The 22,561-nt window shown below is 41.2% G+C and overlaps 1 protein-coding gene across 1 annotated transcript; it reads left to right on the forward strand.

The window, feature by feature from the left end:
- Window positions 1-1,359: 1,359 nt before the first annotated feature.
- On the forward strand, window positions 1,360-22,177 carry LOC145414228 (N-acetylglucosamine-6-phosphate deacetylase). The gene is made up of 8 exons (XM_080283807.1): window positions 1,360-1,709; window positions 2,078-2,217; window positions 9,342-9,476; window positions 9,956-10,085; window positions 15,467-15,555; window positions 16,826-16,964; window positions 17,714-17,890; window positions 19,419-22,177. The coding sequence occupies exons 1-8, from the start codon at window positions 1,466-1,468 to the stop codon at window positions 19,649-19,651; spliced, it is 1,287 nt and encodes a 428-aa protein (XP_080139933.1). The 5' UTR covers window positions 1,360-1,465; the 3' UTR covers window positions 19,652-22,177.
- The last annotated feature ends 384 nt before the right edge of the window (window positions 22,178-22,561 follow it).

Below are 22,561 nucleotides of genomic sequence, written 5' to 3' on the forward strand. Positions count from 1 at the left end.
TTCTTTTGTTCCACAGCTCGTTTCACCTCATCAGTCCACCATGTCCCTTGCACACCCCTGCATCTCCTCCTCACTCCACAAACTGCCTCACACGCTGCGCCTATCTCTTCTGTGAATATCTTACATACGTCTTCCACCCCTTCCATCTGCTGTAACTCATACCTTCCCAATCTTTCTTCCACTATGCTCTTATACTCTGCCATTCTCTCACTGTCTTGCAATTTCTCTGCTCTTCTCACAGGAGCTGTTTCCTCCTGTCTTCCCCTTCGTCTCTTCACCCATTTTCTTTGCAGCCTTACCTTGGCCATCACTAAGTGATGGTCCGAGATTCCATTCCCAAACCCTCTCCACAATCTTGCATCCACCACTTGTCTTCTCATTCGATCATCCACACACACATAGTCTATCATTGCCTTTCATTCAACAAGTTCACCATCCATCCTCCTTATAACCCTCCATGTACAGTATACCTGTGGATCATCTTATGCCGAAAGTAGGTGTTGGCTATTGCTAACCCCTTGCTAGCACAGATGTCCAACAATGCACTACCATTCCCATCTACTTCAGCTGGCACACCCCGCTGACCAACTACTCCATCCACTCGTACATTCCCAACTTTGCCATTCATGTCTCCAGTCAAAAACACTCTCTCCTCTCAAATTTGTCCATACATGCTTCTACACTCGCCCAAAACTCATCTTTCACTCTTGCCACTCGGTCCTCTGTCGGCACATATGCACATACAATTGCCAATGCTTAGATACCTACTTTCATCCTTACCCATACAATCCTTGCACCCACTGTTCCCTACGCTCTTATATTCTCCTTCCACTTCATGCTTATCATCAGACATACTCCCTCCCTTGCACTCTCATTCTCATTAACTCATGCACATATTCCTAAACTGTATTCCCATTCTTTCACCCTTTCACCTTACATTTAGTTTCAGTCAATCCACATATATCCACTCTTGCATCGTCAGGCAGCTGCACAATCTCTCTCTCTTTCACTTCATCATTCACTCCTCTCACATTCCATGTCCCCACCCTAAGAATGTCTTTGTCTAGTAAAAAATATCTGCCTAATCCTTGATGACCTACTCAGGAAGTGTGATTGTTAATTTACTGACTGGCAGTGTGTTAATACAGAAAGCTCTTTTTAGCAGGAACTTTATTGTTAGTACTGTATATGGTATTAATTTCCAGCCCTCAACACTGAGCTATTACCAGATGGAATATTGCTTTTTCTGATATGAGATAAAAATGCCCCCTTCAGTATATTTGAACTTAGCAGTAGTAACTAGACATGTGTTATTTTAAACATTTATCTGATGTTATATTATAATTTTTTTCAGGGCAATGCTAAGGTGACCTTATTACCCTTGTGATACCACACAACTGCTGTAATATTTGTGCCTTGAAGTACAGTAGTTAAGCTTCCATCATTACCAACAACACAGTACAATATGCCGTCCATAGACCCATCAACCAGCAAAAAATCTCCTCCAGTCTCACAGTCCAAAATCTACCAATTCAAGAACTGTCGACTGGTGAGGGATGGAAAAATTGTGAAAGATGATTTTTGGTTCAGAGATGGAAAGATTCTGAACCCTGAACCAGTGTTCTTTGAGGAGCGTGTGCGAGCAGATGTTACTGTGGACTGCCGTGATGCTCTTATCTGTCCAGGCTTCATTGACATACAGCTAAATGGTTTGTGCCAAGTACTTTGGACTGGATATATTCAGTTTATTTGTGTTGGGTAACTGAAAATACTTTTTTGTATTCTGCTTCATACTTTTTTGTACTTTTCTTGATAGCTACAGATGACATAAATAGCCTAATTAATCATAAATACAGTAGCTGTATGAATAAAGTGTATCATAAAGTAAGAAACTATGATATCACTTACCTGTTTGTCAACTTTTCAGCATATTACAACCCTAATGTCTAGCTAAAAGATGGGGGTAGTTTTAAAATTCCAAGGCAAGGCACAGTGGGTACAGTACAGTAATGTAATCACATGACAAGATTTGGACAGATATATTCCTCACCTTTTCACGGGTTTCCTCCTTATATAGGTGGGTTTGGTTATGACTTTTCTTCTGATCCTGAGCGGCTCGATGAGTGTCTGGCAAAGGTGTCTAAAGGGCTCCTTGCTACTGGAGTCACCTCATACTGCCCAACTGTGGTCACATCATCTCCTGCACTCTACCACCAGGTACAACACATTTTCTTCAGTCTGTTGGGGAGATATAATGATTGTAATGTAGGATAGTAATAGCAGACTAGAAATTGAGTTTATTTCTATACAAGTACAGTATACCAGTAGATATACCAGTAGTTATATAGGTGTACCAGTACTTATGCATTCTTTATTATTGATATGCATAGCCATTCACAATACAGTTATTGTACATCAGTTTCTATCCAAGTGGTTGCACATGTCATTATACAGTAAACCCATGATATACCAAACCTTCTTTTAACGAATTTCAGTCTTAATGACCACCTTGAGCTGGCCAAACGTTATGTTCATTTAACAAATTTTGTTTGGTAAAATTATGGACGTGCAGGAAACTCTGACCATCATGGCATCCCTACACATACACAAGTATGCACACACACCTGCTTTCCTCCACATCACGCAGAATGCCGCATCAGTCTCTGGGTGACCAGCATTGTGAGAGGAGCCATAAATAGTGTAGAGTATTTATTAAGAAAAAGAGCCATTTAGACCTAGCTATGTGTTATTGTGCACAACTGTACAGCTGAACGATACTCAATATTTAATGACCTTTGTTTTGTAAAAGCCATGATGCCTGAGAAATTACCAAACACCATGGTGTTCAGATTTAACGAACTATTAAGAGTCTCGTATATCGAGGGTGTACTGTACAGTATACCATATGTGTAATTTGAACCTTTAATAATTTGACAAGTTTGGCACTCTACCCTTGTCATATCCCATAGATGTGGCAGACGATGATTCAGTCATGTACAGGATATACTGTAATACTATCAGAGTCATAGGCTGGTCATCTGTTCTTTAAGTGTTCTGGAAAATGATAGCATAACCTTGAACCTTAAACCTCATACAGGATGCAGTATTTTGGGAGTAGGTGTAACTGGCTTTAGATAAAAATATCTTACAGCAAAAAATAATGTAAACAGCTGTAGATGTGTTCCTTTTATAACTTAATTCCATATATCAAAACTCCCCAGTAAATCACAGTTCACCTTCATGAACCCCAAACACTCAGGCTAAGTTGTTTAGAAACCAAGAATGCTTCGTTGGGTGTTTCAGATGAAACTCAAATGTACTTTTCCAGAACTGGAAGATATTATATGGCATCTTCCTTTTTTGTCCTAGTAACCTTAGTTACTTCTTTTAAAAAATATGGTAATTGTAATAATGCTGTAATGATACACAAAATATTGAAGTAATATGTAAGAAATAGCATGTTCTCTAAGTGCATAACCAACCACATCTGCTGCCTCAGTGGCCGATAGATGTGATGCCCTACCGCTATTGTGTGAACAAGATAGAACAGCTGCAATGTCACAACATTTTGAGAAGGAAGAAGGAAGGAGAAGAGGCCACAAAGAAGGATGCATGAGAGAGGAAGGAGATGCTAGAAAGAAGGATGGGTCATAGGGGGAAGCTAGAGAGAATGATAAGAGAGAAAGAAGCTAGAGAGATGGATGTGTGAGAAGGTGAAGAAGTTAGAGAATGGGATGTGTGAGACAGGAAGGAGTTGGTAGGGTGTGGGAAAGAGAGGGGGAAGGAAAAGGAATGAAAAAATAGGCTGGAAGAGATGTCGGAGTGAGGAAATGAGGGAAATGGCCTGCAAATGAGAGGGGAGACTGTGGTTTCTAGCAGCGCCATGAAGTTAATATAGGACAGGTGCATTGATGACAAGTCTGCAAATTCACACACAAACTGACTGAGTAAAATCCTTCTACTAGACTGTATTCACACAAATACAGTGGACCCTCATTTTACACAACTAATGTATCAATGAAAATACTGTGCAAATTGGATTGCATATAGTGTCCCATAAGAACCACTGTTATTTACATGTAGCTGCTGTGCCTAAAGAAATTCCAAAATTTTCCAGTCCCCTTTTTGGCTTTCTTGAACAGTTTTCCCCTCCCTATTGCATACATGATTTTCACCATAGGAAGCACAAAAACAGTAGAAGCATCATTAGGCATAAAAATAGGGTGAATTAAGAAGTAAAAAGTGGTAAAATAAGTGGGATTTTTCACTAATTATGAGGAGTCCCAATGCATAGTATAGGTGTTGGGGAGTATCTGAGGCTTAGGGGCTAGGGGAGGGAGAATGCGCAATGCCTCTAACCCTTCGAGGGCTGAGGCCAGGCCTGAAGGGCCTCAAGCCCTTCAAGCTCACTCACCCTCTCATCGTCAGAGGCAAAGCTAGTGTTGATGAATGTGATGGTGTGGATGTGCTAGGATGGGGGGACTGAGATGGCTGGTCATGAGTTGGAGTGGGCAGGAAGCAGGCAAGCAGCAATAAGTTGTTGAGACAACTCATTGATTTCCTTTATTAACTGTTCTTTCTCTGCATGTAGGACCTGTCGGGAACCAAGGCCATTAATAAATCTTTGAGTTAGCCAGCAAGTTCCAGGACTGCTACGTTGCTGTGGTTGCAGGATTTTGTCCTGTTTCTTCTTCACAATCCAAATGGCTGATTCATTACCATTTTAAAAATTTGCTATGTCCATCACTCATTTATTAACAGCTAGTCACAAGTCTCTCCTCTTTTCTTGTCCAAACACTCAGTGGATCTCATTGGACCCTTCCACTTGTAGGTCCACTGGCAGGTTGTGGGGCGAGTAGTTGATGCCATCACAAATGCAGATTACACTCAGACACAATTGTGGTATGACAGTCGCATGAGATGTAGAGTTGTGAAGCACCAGGTCTTGGCCACTGGGATACAGAGTGAGGAGGAAGCACAGTGTGCATGCATGAGAGGAGGGGACAGGAAACAAATTGCACATGCAAGGTTACCATGTTGGTACACGTCACCAAGTGTGTGTAATTTATATAATTCACCGGGTCGGTCAGGATCACTTGATGGTCGTGATTGTCAGCATTTACCCTCCCGGAAGGGAGCTGAGAGCTCATATAGTCCGATCTAAGGGCAAGGCTGTGACCTTCACACACGCACACATCCATCCCCTTGCTCGAGGGGGACAGTAACCACCCACTTCGTCAGTGAAACTTTTCGCAACCTGAGCGAGGCGCGAACTCCTGTCCACCAGTTGGCAAGCGAGAGCGTTACCACTGCACCAGCGAGCGGTGTGTGTATGTGTGTGTGTGTGTGTGTGTGTGTGTGTGTGTGTGTGTATTTACCTATTTACCTATTTGTAGTATACAGGAATTGAGCAATGCTCGTGTTGTCCTGTCTCCATATCCACATTTATCAAGTCTACCTTTACACACATGAATGTTTTTCTCATGCACCACCTCTTTGTCTAAGTCGTTCCAAATATTTAAGTATTTACCTAATATACCTAATTGTGATATACACGGAATGTACTAAGCTCGTGGGTTTCCGTCGCTGTTTCTCAATAAGTCGAATTTAACTTTAAACTCGTTTAAGTTTTTAGACTGGACGATCTCTTTGTCCAGGCTATTCCATAAGTCTATACTTCTGTAAGGAAAGCTATATTTCTTGATATCCTTCAAGCAGCTTGACTTTTTCAATTTCATTCCATGTCCTCTTGTTGCTGTCTTATCCCATACAAACAGATCTTCTTTGTCAATTTTATCTATTCCCACCATTCCCACCATGGTCCTGAACACCGCAATCATGTCTCCCCTCTTTCTCCTTTCCTCTAACGAAGGCAAATCCAGTTTTTCCAGCCTCTCTCTGTATGACAGGTCTGTCAGACTGGGGACCATCTTGGTTGCTGTTCTTTGTATTCTCTCAATCTTGTTTATATCTTTCTTTTTGTGTGGGGACCACACTACCGCTGCATATTCTAACCTGGGGCGGATCATGGCCACTATCAATTTTTTCATCATTTCCTCATCCATATAATGAAATGCTACTCTTATGTTAGTCAAGAGTCTCTCCAACTATCTTCTTAATGTGCTTTTCTGGTGACAAACTATCTTGGACCAGCACTCCCAAATCTTTCTCTTCTCTGCTTTTTGTGATTAATTCATTACCCAAAAAATAATTCAGTGATAGTCTCCTGGTACTTTTACCCAATTCCAATATTTTACATTTCTTTACATTAAATTTCATTTCCCACGTCCGGCTCCAATTGTGTATCCTATCCAAATCCTCCTGCAGTATTTTACAATCCTCCTCAACCTCTATCTTCCTCAAGATCTTTACATCATCAGCAAACAGACTTGCATAACTGTTCACTCCATCTACCATATCATTTACGTAAATCAGGAACATTACTGGCGCCAACACTGAGCCTTGAGGGACTCCACTTGTTACTTCCCTCCATCCAGACATCTTTTCCTTTATTACTGTCCTCATTTGTCTGTCTCTCAAAAAGTCTCTCATCCATTCCAGAAGTTTCCCTTTTAGTCCTCCTATATATTCTAGTTTCCACATTAGTCTCTTATGAGGTACCTTGTCAAAGGCCTTCTCTAAGTCTAAGTACACACAATCCACTCAACCATCTCTCTCCTGTACCACGTCAATCGCTCTTGAGTAAAAGCTCAACAAGTTTGAAACACATGACCTTCCACTTCTGAATCCAAACTGGCATTCAGCCAAAATATTCATCTCTTCCAGATATTTTATCCATCTGTCTTTCAGGATTCTCTCACACAATTTTGCGACCGTGCTGGTTAGAGACACTGGTCTATAATTCAGGGGTTCTTCCCTGTTTCCTCCCTTGTAAATTGGTACCACATTTGCCCTCTTCCATTCTTTTGGCACTTTCCCCTCTTCCAGTGAGTATACAATTAAGCTGTGAATTTTATCCGCCAGTTGTTCTCTGCATTCCTTCAGTACCCAATTAGAAATTCCATCAGGTCCTGGGGCTTTCCTTACATCTTGAGTTTCCAGTAATTTATACACTTCTTGTACCTCCACTTTTATATCTTTCATCACCAGAACATTTCTAATCACTCCCTCTCCTTCCACAAGCTCCTTTTCTTTAGTGAAAACTGACTGGAAACGTTTGTTCATTATTTCTGCTTGCATTGCCGCATCCTTAAAGACCTCTCCTTCTACTTTCAGCTTGGTGATTCCTTCCTTTTGTTTCAGTTTGCCATTAACAAATCTATAAAACAGTTTGGGTTCATCCATGCATTTGTCAATTACTGTATACCTTTTTCAAAATTTCTTTCTTCTTCTCTACATATTCTTGTGTATTCATTTCTTGTTCTTTTATATTCTTCCTTAGTTCTGTCGTTACCTCTCTTTCTCCAATTGTTCCACGCCTTATCTCTCTCTTTTTTTGCTATCATACATCTTCTATTAAACCACTCCTTTTTCCTGTTTTCTTTCCCTCTTACTCTTGGTACAAATTTTTCCACTCCCAAATTATAGAGGTCCAGAAAGATATCCCACTTCCTCTGTATCTCTCTTGTTTCTCTGAATTTTCTCCAATCCGCATTTTCAAAAAAGTTTCTCAATCCTGTAAAATTTGCTTTCCCAAAGTTGTATCTTCCCTGTCTATGAAGCTCGTCTCTTGGCTCGACGTTTCCTATTAACATCTGGAACTCAGTGACCACGTGATCACTTTTTCCCAAAGGACAGAGATATTCCAATGATTCTATTACATCGGATTCTTTAGTGAACAGTAAATCTAACCCTGCTGGTGTGTCCTCACCTCGAAACCGTGTCTCTTCTTTGACCCATTGCGTCATCACATTATTCATTATTATATTTAATAACATAGTGCCCCACGAATCCTCACCACCTCCCGAGTACCATTCCTCCCAGTTCACCTCTTTACAATTAAAGTCACCCACCAAAATTATATTATTGCTTTTCTCAATAATTTTTGCAAGTAGCTAGCCATATCTGACAACATCTCATGGTATTCGTCATCCTTCCATGCTCTCGTCTTTGGGGGAACATACACTACCGCCATATCTCTCTTAACATTCTCTCCAGTTTCTAATTTCATATATATCACTTCAGCCCTGCCTTCTCCCATTTCCACAGTATCTACATTTATGTTGTTCTTCACTGCTATCATCACCCCTCCTCCCTTTTTTTCTTTTCTGTCTTTTCTCCACAATTTGTATTTACCATCTCCCAAATGAACATCAATATCTTCTCTTAATTTGGTCTCTACAAAGCACATGACATGAGGTTCATGTTCTTTCAAGAAATCATTATTTTCGATCCTTGTCGATATGAAACCATCAACATTAGTATGTATCACCTTCAAATTATTTTTGACATTATTAATACCCTCTTCTCTCCTACTCTCTGTCGGTACCACTTCCTCAACTTCTGATCTTTCACGACCATCCCCCTTAGTTTCCTTCACTTCTATTTCCTTAAATACCATTTCCTTACTTTCATATCCAATGCTCTCCAAAAAAAAGTATTACATTCTTCCTCTGTCCTCTTATCATTTTTTTCCTTTACTTCTTCCTTTAATGATTTTAAAACTTCTTGTGTGTGTGTGTGTGTGTGTGTTTTTCTGGTGTCTGCTACTGGGATGGGATTCAGCCCAGGGATTTTACCATGGAAAAACATGATTTTAACGCACTGCCCAACTTTGGGTCTAATTTTATAATGCTGCTCAAAATGTGTTTCATGCAAATGAGACCAGCATATAATGAGGGTCTACTGTACAAAGGTATTTTGAAGATTTTACTATGTGCCAGATAAACATGCAGCCTATGATGTGTGTGTATGTGTGTTTATTCAGACATTGATAAATTGATCATTATGTTACTTTATGCAAACTTTTTCCAGATTTTTTTATATTAAGAGAGAAATTGAGATAGGGGAATATTTTATTGGGTAGTGTTGAATAAATCAGGCTTGATGTGTTACTGAAGAGCCAGTCTACAAGACTCAAGAAGGCTGAAATTCAGAGTACCTTCATATCTTCCTGCCTTCATTTATAAAGGCTCCAACATGTTTGCATGCATTGGCCTCGGTCACTTAATGGCAGCTATCCACACTGCTCATTCTTTAGCACCCTCTCTATTCAGTTCCATATCCCTGAGGTCACACTCTGGGACCTCATACTAGGTCTTTTTCAGGCTGTCCCTCACACTTGTAATAGAACTACAGTATTATCATTAGTTTTATATATTTAGTGGTACTGTATATGAAATCAGAACAAATTAAAAAAATACAGTAAATGTTTACATCAGGTACTGCCACGACTGAGGCAGCGTGCTGGAGGGTCATGGGGTGCAGGGATCCTGGGGGCACATGTTGAGGGACCCTTCATCAGTATGGAGAAGAAGGGTGCCCACAAACCTGAGTTTATCCGCAACTCCGTTCAGGTAAGCAAACCTCATAGTTTGTGGTACTGTACTGTGATAAAGGTTTTTGAATCTTGCTTGTCATATTTTTACATTAACACAACAAAAGTACAAGTGAATGATGCCAATCTGTATTGTATCTACAAAAACCTTAGAACAACAATGTCAGCCATAACTGTTTTATGAACTGGTACTTTTACAGGACAGTCATCATAATCAGTTGTAGTAAGTGTATATTCAAAGTCTATGGGAAAAACAGGATGAAGTCTTGAGGACTAGTTATAGGATTAGAAACCTGACATTATTAGAAGAAACCATGCAGCTTAGAAAGTAGGCATCAAATGAAAAAAGCTGGCCGACGCAAGTGTAGAACACTGCTGTTAAAAAGGTATGGGCATGTTTGTATGTATCCTATTACAGGATAATGGGTTAAAAACAATGTGCTAAGAGACAAATAACCTGTTTAGCACCACTGATTTAACTTTTCTGTGTTTGGCCAGAATGTAGGGGAGCTGGAAGCAGTATATGGAGCCCTGGACAATGTTGCTTTGGTAACAGTGGCCCCAGAGCTGCCTGGAGTATCAGAAGCCATTGCTCACTTTGCTGACAGAGGTGTTGTAGTTTCACTTGGTACGTCGGAAGCCTCATTCTTTCACAAAATCATAATCATCTTTACTTATTATTTCATTTGCATTTTTTTTTTTTTTTTCCATTTGCTCTAACTACAGTACTTCTTTCTTATGGTGAGATGGATTTTCATTTATCAAATAATGTGGCTGTCATAAACCTGTCAGCAAATTTCTGTATTTTATTTGCAACAAGTTGACATCACACTCTAACTGCCTTAGTGCCATAGAATCATTTGAATATACAGTTTCCTGGTAACTGAAACTTAGTCATTAAGACAAAATCCCTTCATAGCTGAAGTTGAGTTACTAACTACAGTACACTGTATACAATATGTAACTAAACTTAAAAAGGGGAATATTAAGATAAACATATCAGACACTGTACTCTTTGATGCAGTGCACTGTGCTAGAATTTTATATGCTACACAATATGGTTTAAGTGTAAGACAGGGGAAGATAGTTCATTCATTCATTTGTTTATAAAGACTCCAACATGCTTGCATTCATCGACCTTGGTCACCTAATGGCGGCATCTATGCTGCTTGAACTCTAGCAGCCACTCTGTTACAGTAGTCTCTAAGCCCGAAGGCCACACTTTGTGACCTTATATATTTTTTTTTTCTGCCTATCACAGCTGTTCCCATAGTGCTCACATCTCTCAATCCCAATACCCAGCTGTCATCCACCATCCTCTCCACAGGACCAAACCATCTCAGTCTACCCCTTCATTTCATAATACTAATACAGTAGGTACGCACAGTATGTGAGTTTATGGGCAACAGAGGAGGTCGCATGCTAGGAATTCGCGTACTATGAATACATAAACTTATGGGAAAAATTACTTATGGGCGGCACCCCCCTTCATCGGTAACCCTTGAGACGTCATTCAGACCTAAGTATTGTACTGTACAGGGAAACTATCTAAGACATATTACCTAAGATAAAGTAAATCAACAAGATTATGGCTTTACCAAATCAGCAAGGATATGGCTTAACTAAACCAACAAGAATATGGTTGCTCACCTTAACCCAAGAGGACAACAGCCTTGATGAACGTAAGAAGGGGATCCGAGGCAGGTTGAGGCACCCAGTGTGCACCTCCTGCCACACCACAGTCCTCACCACTCGTCACCAGCACTTTTGACACTTTCACTAGCTAATGCACTCACTTTGTTCATAAACCCTTCAAAGTCTATTTCTAACACCTCAGACATTGCATCATCCTCTTGATCCTCCCCAGGAAATGGCTCTTCTGATGTTGAAGGGAGTGATTCCTCACTTTCTTTAGGCTGCAGGTAACGGGTGATGAGGGTTTGCTACCTTCTGTTTACCTCCTGGTTGTGCTTGTCTGTGTAGTAGCAGAAGGTTCTGTCTAGTGAAGTCATCACTTCCTCCACTCGCAACTGACAGTGTTCGATGTCCTTGAATTCTTCCTTGAATTTATCTAGGGCACACAGTACCCGGCTGATCTCCATCATTGACAAGTCTCCACTCTCCATCACTGGTGGTGCTGGCTGTTCTGCTGCGGTCTCCTGCTCTCAGCCCTGGATTTGGGCCACTCTTCACTGCCATTTTGCATATTACAAGTTCAAGTCGCGTACTGTTAAAAAAATACAATAAAATTAGCTAAAAAATAGGTCCTTGTGTACAATGAGATTTGCGTATTGTGAGCTCGCATACTATGCGTACCTACTGTACATGTAAGTCCCCATTTTCCTCTCAACTCTTCATTTGCAATCTTAACCCCCCCCCCACCTCATTCAAGGGTGCATTATACATCCATCTCATCATCATTTCTGTATGTTTGAGCCTATGAATATCCTCCTCCTCTGTTGCCTAAGTTTTACTGCAGTATAGGATTACATATCTGGTATGTGGTGCACACAAAGACCCCTTAGCACAGAGGGAGAGCCCTCATAATGTTAGGAGGGGCAACTCCCTCAACATCTACCAACCACTCCTTACCTTTACCACTGAGCTAGCTCCAGCCCCACCTTCACCAGCATACATCATGTCCCCCAAGTAACAAAACTCCATACACTGAAGAGACTCTCCAGCAAGATTAATCCATTCCCACCTCTCTGTCTCTGCATGCCCTCCCCTACATTCTGCACACATAAACTCAGCATTACTTTGCAGCTTACCTCTAATATCACAACATCTGTTATGCACCCACTTATCACAAATGCTGCACAAGATGGAGCTACTTCCCACACTGTGGTGGCAAACTATGCATGGCCACACTCATTCTACTCTGACAGTACCACCACCTACCCTTGATTATCATCAGTTTTGTTTTATCTACATTTACTTTCAAACCATTGTACAGTACCTCTTCCATCTCTCCACCTCCTAAATCATTCATCTGCTACTCTCTTATTCTCCGTGATCAGCTCCTACAAGTCCATGTGTGCACCAATGATAAAAGTAGCAGAGAATGGGACAGGAAAAAAAAAAGAATGAAAGGAGCAACTGAATGATTGCAAAAATGGCAGAATATCAGAGCTACTGCACTGAGAGGTATGAAGGCAAGAGTACGGATTGGTGAAGAGAAGAGTACAGTTGGGAGTTGGGAAGTGGGAAAGTGAATAAGAATGGAAAGTTTATAGCAGGACTTTGTGCAGAAAGAATAACATTGTTCCTTGAGACTTGTTATGATCATGACAGAATCCAAAGAATAACTTTGTGATGAGAGAAAGATGAAGGTGAAAACAGAGCACTCTTAGTTTGTGATGGTGGATGGAAGGTCAGAATAAAAATTATGTTTATATCATATGGCAGTACAATCATCCGTCCTGTAATGTGTTTTTCCATAGAATGAACATGATATAGTGTGGTGTCAGTAACATGTTCCAAGTTCTCTTAGCCACACCCTATCCTTCCCCTGATATGGTGTATTGTTAGTAACATGTTCCAAGTTCTTTCAGTCACACCCTATCCTTCCCCTGATATAGTGTGGTGTCAGTAACATGTTCCAAGTTCTCTCAGTCACACCCTATCCCTCCTCTGTAATGAGCCAAGTGCAACCAGTACTAAACCCAGTTTGGATTCTGTTGTCAGATCCTCTGATCTAGCACAGGCATTCTTGGGCTTTTTCATCATCACAGCTCTCAAAACCACCTCTCTGTCTGTGCTAAGTTGTGTGTGTGCATGTGCATGCATGCATTACTTAGGTATACATGTATACAGGTGTGTGTGTGTGTGTGTGTGTAATTCATCGGGTCGGTCAGGATCACTTGATGGTCGTGATCATCAGCTTTTACCCTCCCGGAAGGGAGCTGAGAGCTCATATAGTCCGATCTAAGGGCAAGGCTGTGACCTTCACACACACACACACACACACACACACACCCATCCCCTTGCTCAAGGGGGACAGTGACCACCCACTTCGTCAGTAAAACTTTTCACAACTTGAGCGAGGCGCGAACTCCCATCTACCAGATGGCAAGCGAGAACGTTACCACTGCACCAGCGAGCGGTGTGTGTGTGTGTGTGTGTGTGTGTGTGTGTGTGTGTGTGTGTGTGTGTGTGTGTGTGTGTGTGAATTTCCTGTTATGTTTTTGATGACATGCACATTGTTGATCATGCTCTGTAAGTTAGGAAGTTAAATGCACATGAAACTGAATGGTAATGATTTAGCCTTTACCTTTAACCCCTTAAACGCGGTTGTTTACAGTCGTTCTCCCCTGAGTGGCGGGGTTGTATTGCGGTCTGAGTACCTGTAGGAAAATATTCGCCAAAAATCAGAGATTAACCCTAGAACATTATACTTGGTTTGGCAGATAGTACTTACATTCAGCTTTCTCCAGAGACAGGTGTTGAGCCTTCGTGGACTACCCAAGGACTTGTGGAGACTTGCAAAGTTGGGTAACCAAATCTTCACTTTCACACCTCCAGCAACCCGGTTTCCCCTCTACCACAGCCTCATTCTGTCACAGTAAACTTTATACTACAACGTAAAGGTAGTTAGGAATCCGTATTTGTACAATAAGCACTGAAAATACGGCTAAAATCAACGGAGCGTACGGCCGACATGCACTGTGGCGGCGGTCTTCCCGTCACTCAACAAACATTTCCATTTTCACAGCTAAAAACATGTATACTACATTATTTTCAATCATATTACTGCCCAAAAGATCACCACAGCGCGCTTTTTATTCTGCCTTACGCCCACCACTTTATTCTCGTTCCTGTCGGCCGCTTGCACTGACTGGGAAGAGCTAGAACTCGCCATAATGTCACTTTGAAAGCCTGCAGTAAACTGACTAAACATGGGCAAACCGTGAGAAAAAAAGCTAGTGTTACAACTGGGGAAACAAGTGTTTCCTAGTAGCATAAACTGCTTGTGAGAGGAGAGCGCAGATTTACAGTTCTGAGCGCTCAGAGCGCTGCCATGTATCACAGCCAGGCTGGCCGGGCCGTGGTGAGGGGGGGACGGGGGGAAAATGCGATACTTGGCAACAACTGAGGTCAGTAGCACAAAGGTAAAGTATGCTAGTTGTAGCTAGAGGGTGGTGGTACTGATAGACAATACCAGCTGGAGCCTGCTTGCCCGCGGTTATTCAAAATTTACTAGAATTGCAAACGCGACGATCCGCCACTATGTCCTTTTCGCCGAGCGTCGCAAACGCGACGATCCGCGTTTAAGGGGTTAAGGAGAACCTGAATTTTGTTGTGCAATGGCAGTATGTGATGGATGTCATACATTAAGCACAGCATCAATATGCCATCAGTATCAGTAGACAGTACTGCAGTATTATAATTCATTTTATAAAGCAGTTCTCTGAAGGTATTTTTGCAGAGACCAAAGAATGATTTCTCCAGCATGGTTGTGCCCTAGAAAAGTACAGTAATATCTTAAACAACATCTCATCTCTTCAGTAACATCCCACCTCCAGATCCTCCAACAGCAGCATTGAAGAAATACCTACTTACTCATACAACAAGGAAATACAACACCTGATCTGAACACTATAATGCATGCCCCTCTCCCAGCATCTGCCCAACAGAGATATACAGTACAGAGGTGACTGAGGCCATATAGCTTGCCTTAGATCAGGACATCACCCAGCCCTCCTCCGTTACCAAGTCAGATGTGATTTGCGTGTAATCACAGATGACATGCACCCCGCTTGCAGACTAGGTACACACAGCATAACCCATACAAAGAAGCACTGCACAATATTCTTCACTTAATGCAGACACAACATCAGAGGTGTAGGAAATTCATGAAACAACTCCATATGGGCAGTTGCATACCTGTGGTCAATGGGTCTGGTGGGTCAGGCATGACTGGGGTGGAGCAGCAACAATAACTGTAATAATCAGGGCACTAATGATGATGATGTATTATGGCCTATTTTGCAGTTTTTGTCTTTGCAGGTCACTCCAATGGTAACCTAGAGGATGGCGAGGCAGCAGTGAGTCGGGGAGCATCTTTCATCACTCACCTCTTCAATGCCATGTTACCTGTTAGTACTTCATATACATTCCATTCATCTCATGTATTTGCTTTTATATTTATGGTTAAGCCTTTTAAAGTTTTATCAGTATACCATGCCTTTGTTTAAATTCATGGCAATCATTAGTTGTTTTTTGTTTTATGCATGGAAGGAGGAACCAAATGCCAGGGGCCCGTAAACTGTTCCTTCCAAGAAAAAGACAAAAACAATACAACAGAGCCAGATTCAAGATCTGTTCATTTCAAGATGCCTGGACACACTGCGTTTGAAAGACTAGAGATCATAGGAAGCAGGAAATACAGACAAGAGGGAGACAGTTCCAGAGTTGACCTGTTGCATAAATGAAGGACTGGGAGTACCGGTTAACTCTTGCATTAGAGAGTCGGACAGAAAAGGGATGTGAGTTTGTTACTAGACAGGTGCTATGCACCCGTTGTAGAGGTGGAGGGATGCAAGCAGACAGTTCAGAGGAGCATAAATGCATGAAAAAGGAGCGGCCCATTTCACAAGGCATGCTGATGATAGTTCTCCTTCTGTTGTGCTTTAGCTGTCTGTTTTCTGGACCATACCTCACCCCATCCTTAGGTGAGCAAGAGGTCAGATGACGGCAAAATTGCTTAGGTTAATGATGACTTACTAATAACAACCAGTCCAGTGTGAACTCTTCTATGGTCCACAAAAGGTCCAGGTCATAGCAGGGCCGGTGGTTAAACCACTGCAGTTCAGATATTTTAAACTGATTAGGAACCTACATATTGTGCTGCTGTGCACCTTGGGTGGAGCTAAGCAGCTGTGATGACCACCTGGGAACAACACCACCTCATATTTTCCTGCTCCTTGCTGTTGGGAAGGTCTCTGGTCTGACCCTGGTGAGGTGCTGTCTACCGCAAGGGGATGCCAGTTCCCTACATGGTGTAGTTATGTGCTGTACCGTGCCTGTGGGGTAGCCTTGCAAAAGCAGCTGCTTACTTGTGGTCAATGGGTCTGCTCAGCCAGATTGAGGTTAAGAAACAACAACCATCACCACCACCACCACCTTATGTCCCTAGCATTATTCTGCATGATAGAATACCCTCTGGCCACCTCCTGGAAACTGCATTAGAAGCTCTTGTATTATATTCATTCCATGAATTCACTTTTCTGTCAGTTACATTTAATTTTCATCATGATCATGATCATCATTATCATCCTGCTTCTTTTCCCACCTACAGGTGGGGTGATGTAGTTTTCAGGTAACACTCATTTCTGTAAAAATTAATCAGCATAATACATGTTTCAGTTCCATCACCGTGACCCTGGACTGGTGGGTCTGCTGACAAGTCGGTTGGTGCCACGTCCAGTACATTATGGGATCATTGCAGATGGCATCCACACACACCCTGCTGCTCTCAGGATTGCTCATCGCACTCACCCCAAAGGTTATAATGCAGTTGGTGTCTTGTTTTGCGCACTTTTAAAAATTTTGTGGGCTTGTTCTATATCTTTTCATTTCTTGTTTTTTAAATTAATTCCTTTGCAAATGGGTTGGCCTGTGAGGTGGATCCAGGATTCATTGGGATTGAATAATGTGTGAATGATTGTGTGGCCCATATCTCTGGGGACATGGAGTTTTTCCACTTAATGTTTTCATTACCAATTCATTTTTAAATTGATATATGGTAAAATCATCACATGCCATCTGTAATTCAAGCAGTTTTGGAGCTCCTGCAGTGCAGGAGGAAGAATTGATGAAACTTCCATTTTGCCTTATTCATAACCTAAAAGGGATTTCTTATATTACATATCTTCCTTCATACAAAAACAGGGAAGCAGGATTAGGTTACTGATACTAATATTTAATTTTCCCAACAGGACTGGATCTAGGATTAGAAGAGGGGGGCATGATTCCTTGCAGAATTACCACAAATTTGAATTCCTGCTGACTCATTACCAAATTCCTCAGAATTTATTACCAAAAAACCCTTTTTGCAGCAGCAGTTTTATGAAACATTTGTGCAAGACATTTTTTGCATATACTCTGGTAAATAACACTGATCTTTTATGATAAGTACTGTAATCATTGGTCTGTCAAAAAATAAGAAGGGGTATATGTCCCCTCAAAATCTGTGCTTTTCCCTATATATTCTGCTGTCATGAAAAAATAAGCCAATTCTTTCCCATGTGACAGGTTTGGTGCTGGTGACTGATGCAATGGCAGCAATGGGTTTGGGTGAGGGAGAACACCAGATAGGTCAGATGAAGGTGCGTGTGGCTGGTCAGTGTGCACGACTGGTTGGTTCTGACACATTAGCTGGCTCCATTGTCACAATGGATCACTGTGTCAGGCAATTTGTCAAAGATGCAGGTAAGGCCTTTGTATTCAGAATGCTGTCTATATATTACTCTTGTTCTGTAATACTGTACTTTAGTAGCATAAGTTACTAAACATGCATTATAACTGAAGTTAATTATTTATGAAATAATTAGGTTCTATAGTACTGTACTGTACTATGATTTCAGTACACTACCATACTATATTATTATTAACATTAGGAAAGTTACTGACTATTGAAAATACTGAGGTTATCCATTGTGCAATGCACCCTAAAAAAAAATTGCAAGAAATATATTTTCTCTAAAGGACCCATGCTAGAGAATTTCTGTTGAATAAGGAATGAAGAAATTATGAAGGAAAGCAATAATCAAGTTCCAAACAAGACTGTCATTCATACACTATACAGTAGTCCGTTCAGTTCAACTTGGCAGAAATAATATCTTGTCTATAGAAAAAGTTCTAGGCACTCTCAGGCCAACTGGATGACTCTTTAGGAGGCTAGTACTGCCTCAGGATAAACAGCTACTTAGATGACATGTCACCTAGTTCATACTTCACACTAATTCTCATGCTGACATATTGTCATAATGCTGTCAACAGAAATCATCACCTTATGTAAACAGATGAAATGAATCGCAATAACACAATGCAAGTTGTGGATGCATTTTACAAATGCTCTTTTACTACTTCATGCTTGGTAATGCACTAAGGTCAGGGTATACTGTGGCTTACATATCATAGTTTGAGTTTACGAGGTGGCCAGGAATTTTTCTGTCATGTTGATGCTACCAGGGGTGCGGGCAAGTCTCCAGTCCTTATATAGTCTGGACAGATGGTAGCCTAGCTTCAGGCCCTTACACCTGGAAGTGGGCAAAATTGATTTTTTTTTTTTTTAAACCTCAGTATGCCCTTTGCTTTTTTATGCTAATTGGCACTTATATTCTGGACTACAGTAACCTAGCCTCAGTCCCCTGCAACCTGCAGTGGTAATATGGTACTGATTGTTGCTATTTAAAATATTTCCTTCCATTCTCTTCCATCTTTCCTTCATTCTTTCCTTATCTTTCTGCCTACGGGTGACTTTACACTCCCTCGTCTGTCTCTTTTTCCTTCATTCTTTCCTCGTCCTTCAGCCTGTGGGTGACTCTACACTGAGTGACAAACCAAATGGTTTCCTGTCCACCAGGAAACCATTTTCTACACTGGGTGGTAACCATATAACCAAATTTTGGCACCTAGTGGTTTAGTGGATAATTATTGCACTCCAATCAGATTGAGCCAGTGAAGGTTTATATCCAAGGGATGGTTGGGGTTGATTGCTCATGTAATACCACTCAGGGATGAGTGAGGCTGGCCACTCTCATCTTAAATGTCAAGACCAACTGCCTTGCCACAGGCTCCTACACTCCTCATGGGGCAATGTAGGATTGGACAATGGATGGATAAAAGTTATTTGTTATCTTTCATTAGTATTAAGTCTGAGTGTATTTCATACAATTCAGTACACTCTAAGTGTTCCTGAAAAATACCCATTTTCATTCATTTTTGGTTCTTCTAGGAGTGAGCCTGGTGGAAGGCATAGAAGCTGCAACAGAGCATCCAGCACGAGTGATGGGCCTAAGTGGCGTAAAAGGAACACTAAAGTATGGAGCTGATGCTGACTTCCTCCTGCTGAGTGACCATGAGGACTCAATGACTGTCTTGCACACATTCATTGCTGGAGAATGTGTCTATTCTGCCCCTGCCACACCACCACTCAGTTTTATACATCGCCAGCGAGAGAAGAAGTAGCACCACAGTGGTGTTCAAGATGTGCCATAACTAAAGTATTATACCTCTCGTATCCCAAAGGAAAAAGAATGACAGTGTTAAAACCGAGATGATAAAACATGGCCCAGTGGCAACAGTACTACCTTTTACATACTGGACTTTTAAAGTATTTAAGTAATGATATTAGTGCATCCTATGACTTTTGTAATGGGAAATCGGGATATGGTGATGTTGTACTGTATTTTAACATAATTTTAAAATCTGTTTATCTAAAGCTGTTACTGACAGTGTAAGAAAATGGTATTTAATTAGTCTGTTAAAGTTAAAACAATTGAAATTTTAAACTGGATTATTGAGACTTAAGATGTATTAATGACAGAATATATATATAATAGTTTTAGACTGTAAAGTTGAATCTGGGATATAATTTATTACCATCCATCCAACCATCATTTGATCCTTTATTGTGTCATCTGAAGCAGTGGGCCTGGGGCTAGGTTACTCAGTCTTGACATTTAAGGTGAGAAAGAATGCTGGAGAGAGAGACATCTCATTAGCACCATCATAACTAAGAGGCACCACTCCCTGGCTATTCAAACATCCCTCAACTCCCTCCTTAATTCCCAAAAAGTGGATGATGGACTGCAAGAGAAGCACAGCTTTGGCATGCAGTCCACTGGGTTCACATTCAGTGATGCTAGGGTAACATCAGCACAAAAACCATCAGTAATAACAAGATGAGAATGATCAGTCACTCACCCCTTCAGTTGCATGATGTGAGCAATAAACCCTAACTATTCCTCAGACTTAAACTGTAGTGGGCCACATCCGTTGGGAACACCTTAACTTGCTATACCACCACGCATCCATCTGGTGGTTACATGGTTTCCACCCACTACATCCAGTGACTGGATGGTGAGCTAACTTCAGATGACTTCATGCTAAATGACAGGTCTCTGTCCTATCACAAACTCTCTTGCTTCCTTTCATCAGTGACCTTCTAAACTGTACATCTAACCCTATCCACTCATACACTGATGGCTCCACCTTTCTGCAGTGTCCATCCCAGTAGTTACTTCAACAAACAAAGGATGAGGCTATGGCACATGTAATGTCTGACTTGGCTCATATCAATGATTAGGGTAAAAGTAATCTTGTTTTTAATGAATCAAAAACTCAGTTCTTGCATCTTTTGACCTGTCAAAATCCACCACAGGAATATCCTCTAATTTTTAACAATACCCAGCTTAATCCTGCATTATCTTTGAACATACTTGGGGTTTTATTCTCATTGGATTTATCTTGGAAAGATCATACTACCTCTCTCGTAAAATCTGCTTCAAAGAGATTAGGTCTGCTAAGCTGACTCCATGCCTTCTTTACCCCTGCACAATTATATTCTCTTTACACAGGTTTTATTTGTCCCTGTGTTGAGTACAACTCTGTGTGGGGAGGCTCCCTGCATATGGTTCTTCTTAACTAGGTGGAGTTAATGGCTTTTCATCTATTTAGGTCTCCTCTTACTGACTCCCTTGAGTGAGCCTCTATCTCTTCATTGCACTGTTGCATCTTTATCTCTTTTCTGTCACTACTTCAGTGGTCACTGCTTTTCTGAACTGCTTGCTTGCATCCCTCTACCACTACAGCAGGTGCATAGCACCCATCTAGCAACAAACTCCCAACCTTTTCTGTCCAACTCCAATGCATGACAGCCATTATTCCCAGTCCTTCATGTATGCAACCAATCAGCTCTGGAACTGTCTTCCTAATGGGTTATACTCTTCCCCGCAATGGCGTACTCTGTATGGTAGGTCATTTCTAGGCAACAGGAGCGTATGAGGATGTATGCAGGACGTCAAAAGCCAATGCTTTATTATTCGGGATGGTAGAGGGTTGTCTAAAACTTCCTAGATCCTCCACCTATTACTAGGATATGGTAATGGTGGGAAGGCAGGCTCGTGGCAATGAGGTTAAGGGGTTAAGTTCATGGTAATGGGGTTAAGGAGTTATAACTGGTTGTGACACAAATGGTAAAGTCCAAGGATGGTTTGGGTTTATTGTCTCCATGGCACTAATCAGGGAAAGGAGAATGATCATGCTTACCTTAAAAGTTTGCACTGAGTAGCCTAAGCCAAGGCCCTTATACTCCTGATGTGGCAATAAAGGATTTGATGATGGATGGATGGATGGTAGTAGTGTATCCCTATGATATAAATTGTATAAAGAAGCACTTTACATTGCTAAGCATATGTACTTTTATATATTAAACCTGCAGTGCATTACATTGTTCATTGTTAACTTTCTTTACTTTCTGTGCTGAATAAAGAAATGTTAAAGAGAAACATTCATATAGTACCTCCTCCTAGGCCTGAAAGGAGTAATGTTGAAATGTCTGCTATGACTGTACTCTCATGAAGTGTCTACTGCTACTTTTGCAAGTGCAGAGTCACATGATGCTGCAGTTTTAGTTCAGCACAAATAAGTTTTTGATACTTGACCTGTAATACTACATACAGTATGAAGAATCACTACCATAATATTACAAAGTACTAAGATACACAGTATGTATAACTCCCCCCCCCAAAAAAAAAAATAATAATAATAATTCAACAAAAATAAATCCATTCATCCATCATCCAATCCTATGTCGCCCCATCAGGAGCATTGGAACCCTGGGCTAGGCAAGTTGGTCCTGACATTTAAGATGAGTGACCAGCCTCACTCATCCCTGAGTGGCATTACATGAGCAATAAACCCCAACCATCCCTTGGATATAAACCTACACAGGCTCAATCCAATTGGGGCACCTTAATTACCCAATAAACCACCAGGCGCCATAATTTGGTTATATGGTTACCACCTAACGTAGTAAATGGTTTCCTGGTGTACGGGAAATCATTTCTCTTGTCACTCAGTGTAGAGCCGCCCACA

This window comes from Coenobita brevimanus, chromosome 98 (assembly GCF_032717465.1).
Source record: "Coenobita brevimanus isolate Jiangsu-jjx chromosome 98, ASM3271746v2, whole genome shotgun sequence".
NCBI lineage: Eukaryota > Metazoa > Arthropoda > Malacostraca > Decapoda > Coenobitidae > Coenobita > Coenobita brevimanus.